The 1,593-nt window shown below is 43.6% G+C and overlaps 1 protein-coding gene across 1 annotated transcript; it reads left to right on the top strand.

Annotated features, from left to right (window-relative positions):
• Nucleotides 1-540: 540 nt before the first annotated feature.
• LOC133338298 (uncharacterized) lies at nucleotides 541-1,593 on the top strand (the record flags this gene model as incomplete). Its single annotated transcript, XM_061546475.1, has 1 exon — nucleotides 541-1,593. A coding segment is annotated over one exon (1,053 nt), but the record flags the coding sequence as incomplete, so codon positions are not given.

Below are 1,593 nucleotides of genomic sequence, written 5' to 3'. Positions count from 1 at the left end.
TTATTGAAATCAGTTCAGATTTTGATATCGTTCCCATAAATATGTTCGTCCGATTTTTCCCAAATAGTGCACCAAAGATTTAAAGTGTGTTCGATTGGCACAACATTACGCGCAACGTGTCGAATTTTCAATCGGTTAATATTTTGCGGATCAACATAACCCAGAACATGGAGTACATGCTTTTGCCATGTTCTCTAGTTGGGATATTGATCCGTAGAAATTCAGTGGTAGCCGTGTAGGGTATACTAAGGTCGGTCCCGTCCCACTAAATATTGCTTAGAAGGAGCAGCCGGTGATGAGCAGTCCCTGCTTTTTTGTGATCGGTTGTCGAACCACACTGAGTCCGTTTATGCAAAAATTTCTAAAGTAATGATATATTCTTTTCAAAATCTCGGTACTATTTTTTCTATTCTTTATATGTATTAATTTTTTTCGGATCCTGATATTTTGCGTTTTCAAGCTCGAGCTTGGTGCAATTTGTAATACATGTAATTTTAGAATAATACCCACAATACTAATATTTGTTTTATTTTCTTTTAGAAACTTTTTATCACCACCTTTGTGGCTGTAGTTGCCATAGCCGCAGCTGATGTTAGTCATTTGAAAAATACCTATTTGCCGCCGAGCAAAGGACATACTCATCATAATGCAGGATCATCGGGCAGTCATTCCGCACCTGTAGCATCATATAGCTCTAGTAGCTATTCTGCTCCAGCCGCTTCGTTTAGCTTTTCGGCTCCCGCTGCTGCTTCGCCATCCAATCAATATTTGGCTCCAGCAGCTTCAAAGTCCTCATTTACTTATTCAGCACCAGCTGCATCGTTTAGTTCCAGCAGTTATTCTTCTCCATCCGTTTCATTTAGTCATTCTGCTCCAGCTGTTGCTGCTTCTGCTCCTTCTAAGCAATATTTGGCTCCAGCTGCATCCACCTCGTCATTTAAATATTCTGCTCCAGCTGCATCGTTTAGTTCCCGTAGCTATTCTTCTCCAGCTGCCTCGTTTAGCTCCTTTGCATCCGCTCCAGCCACGAAATATTCTGCGCCATCTGCATCCTTTAGTTCCAGCAGCTTTTCTTCGCCAGCCGTCTCGTTTAGTTCTGCTCCAGCCAAAAAATACTCCTCCTCAGCTTTTATCTCGTCTTCAGCCTCAAAGCCTTCGAATCAATATTTGGCACCAGCTGCATCAACCACATTCTCTGCTAAATCCGCTCCCTCTCATAGCAGCTTTAGTTATTCTGCTCCATCGGCAACTTATAGCTCTCAGAGCTCTGCTCCTGCTGTTGCCTCAGCACCAGCCTCATTTTCATACAGTGAAAAATCGAGTTTCTCAAGTCCATCCGCTTCCAGCAATTATCCTGCTCCGACAATAATTTATGCTGCACCATCTTCGTCAACATCGGGTAGCTATACAGCTCCTTCCTCGTCTTCCTCTTCGTATACTTCAGGTAGTTACTCTGCTCCTGCTTCTTCAAATACTTACTTCGCGACCGCCGCTGCTAGCCCAGCCAAAACGTATGCCACCTACTCGTCACCAGCTTCCTCCAGCCAAGGTGCCGGTACAGCTTATGCGGCCGATGGTGGTTATATTTACTAA

The sequence above is a fragment of the Musca vetustissima genome, unplaced genomic scaffold (genome assembly GCF_032173495.1).
Source record: "Musca vetustissima isolate MV318-11 ecotype Yass unplaced genomic scaffold, APGP_CSIRO_Mvet_v1 utg185320, whole genome shotgun sequence".
Taxonomy (NCBI): domain Eukaryota; kingdom Metazoa; phylum Arthropoda; class Insecta; order Diptera; family Muscidae; genus Musca; species Musca vetustissima.
The sequence above is the reverse complement of the archived record's forward strand: the minus strand, read 5'-3'. Positions and strand labels throughout refer to the sequence as shown.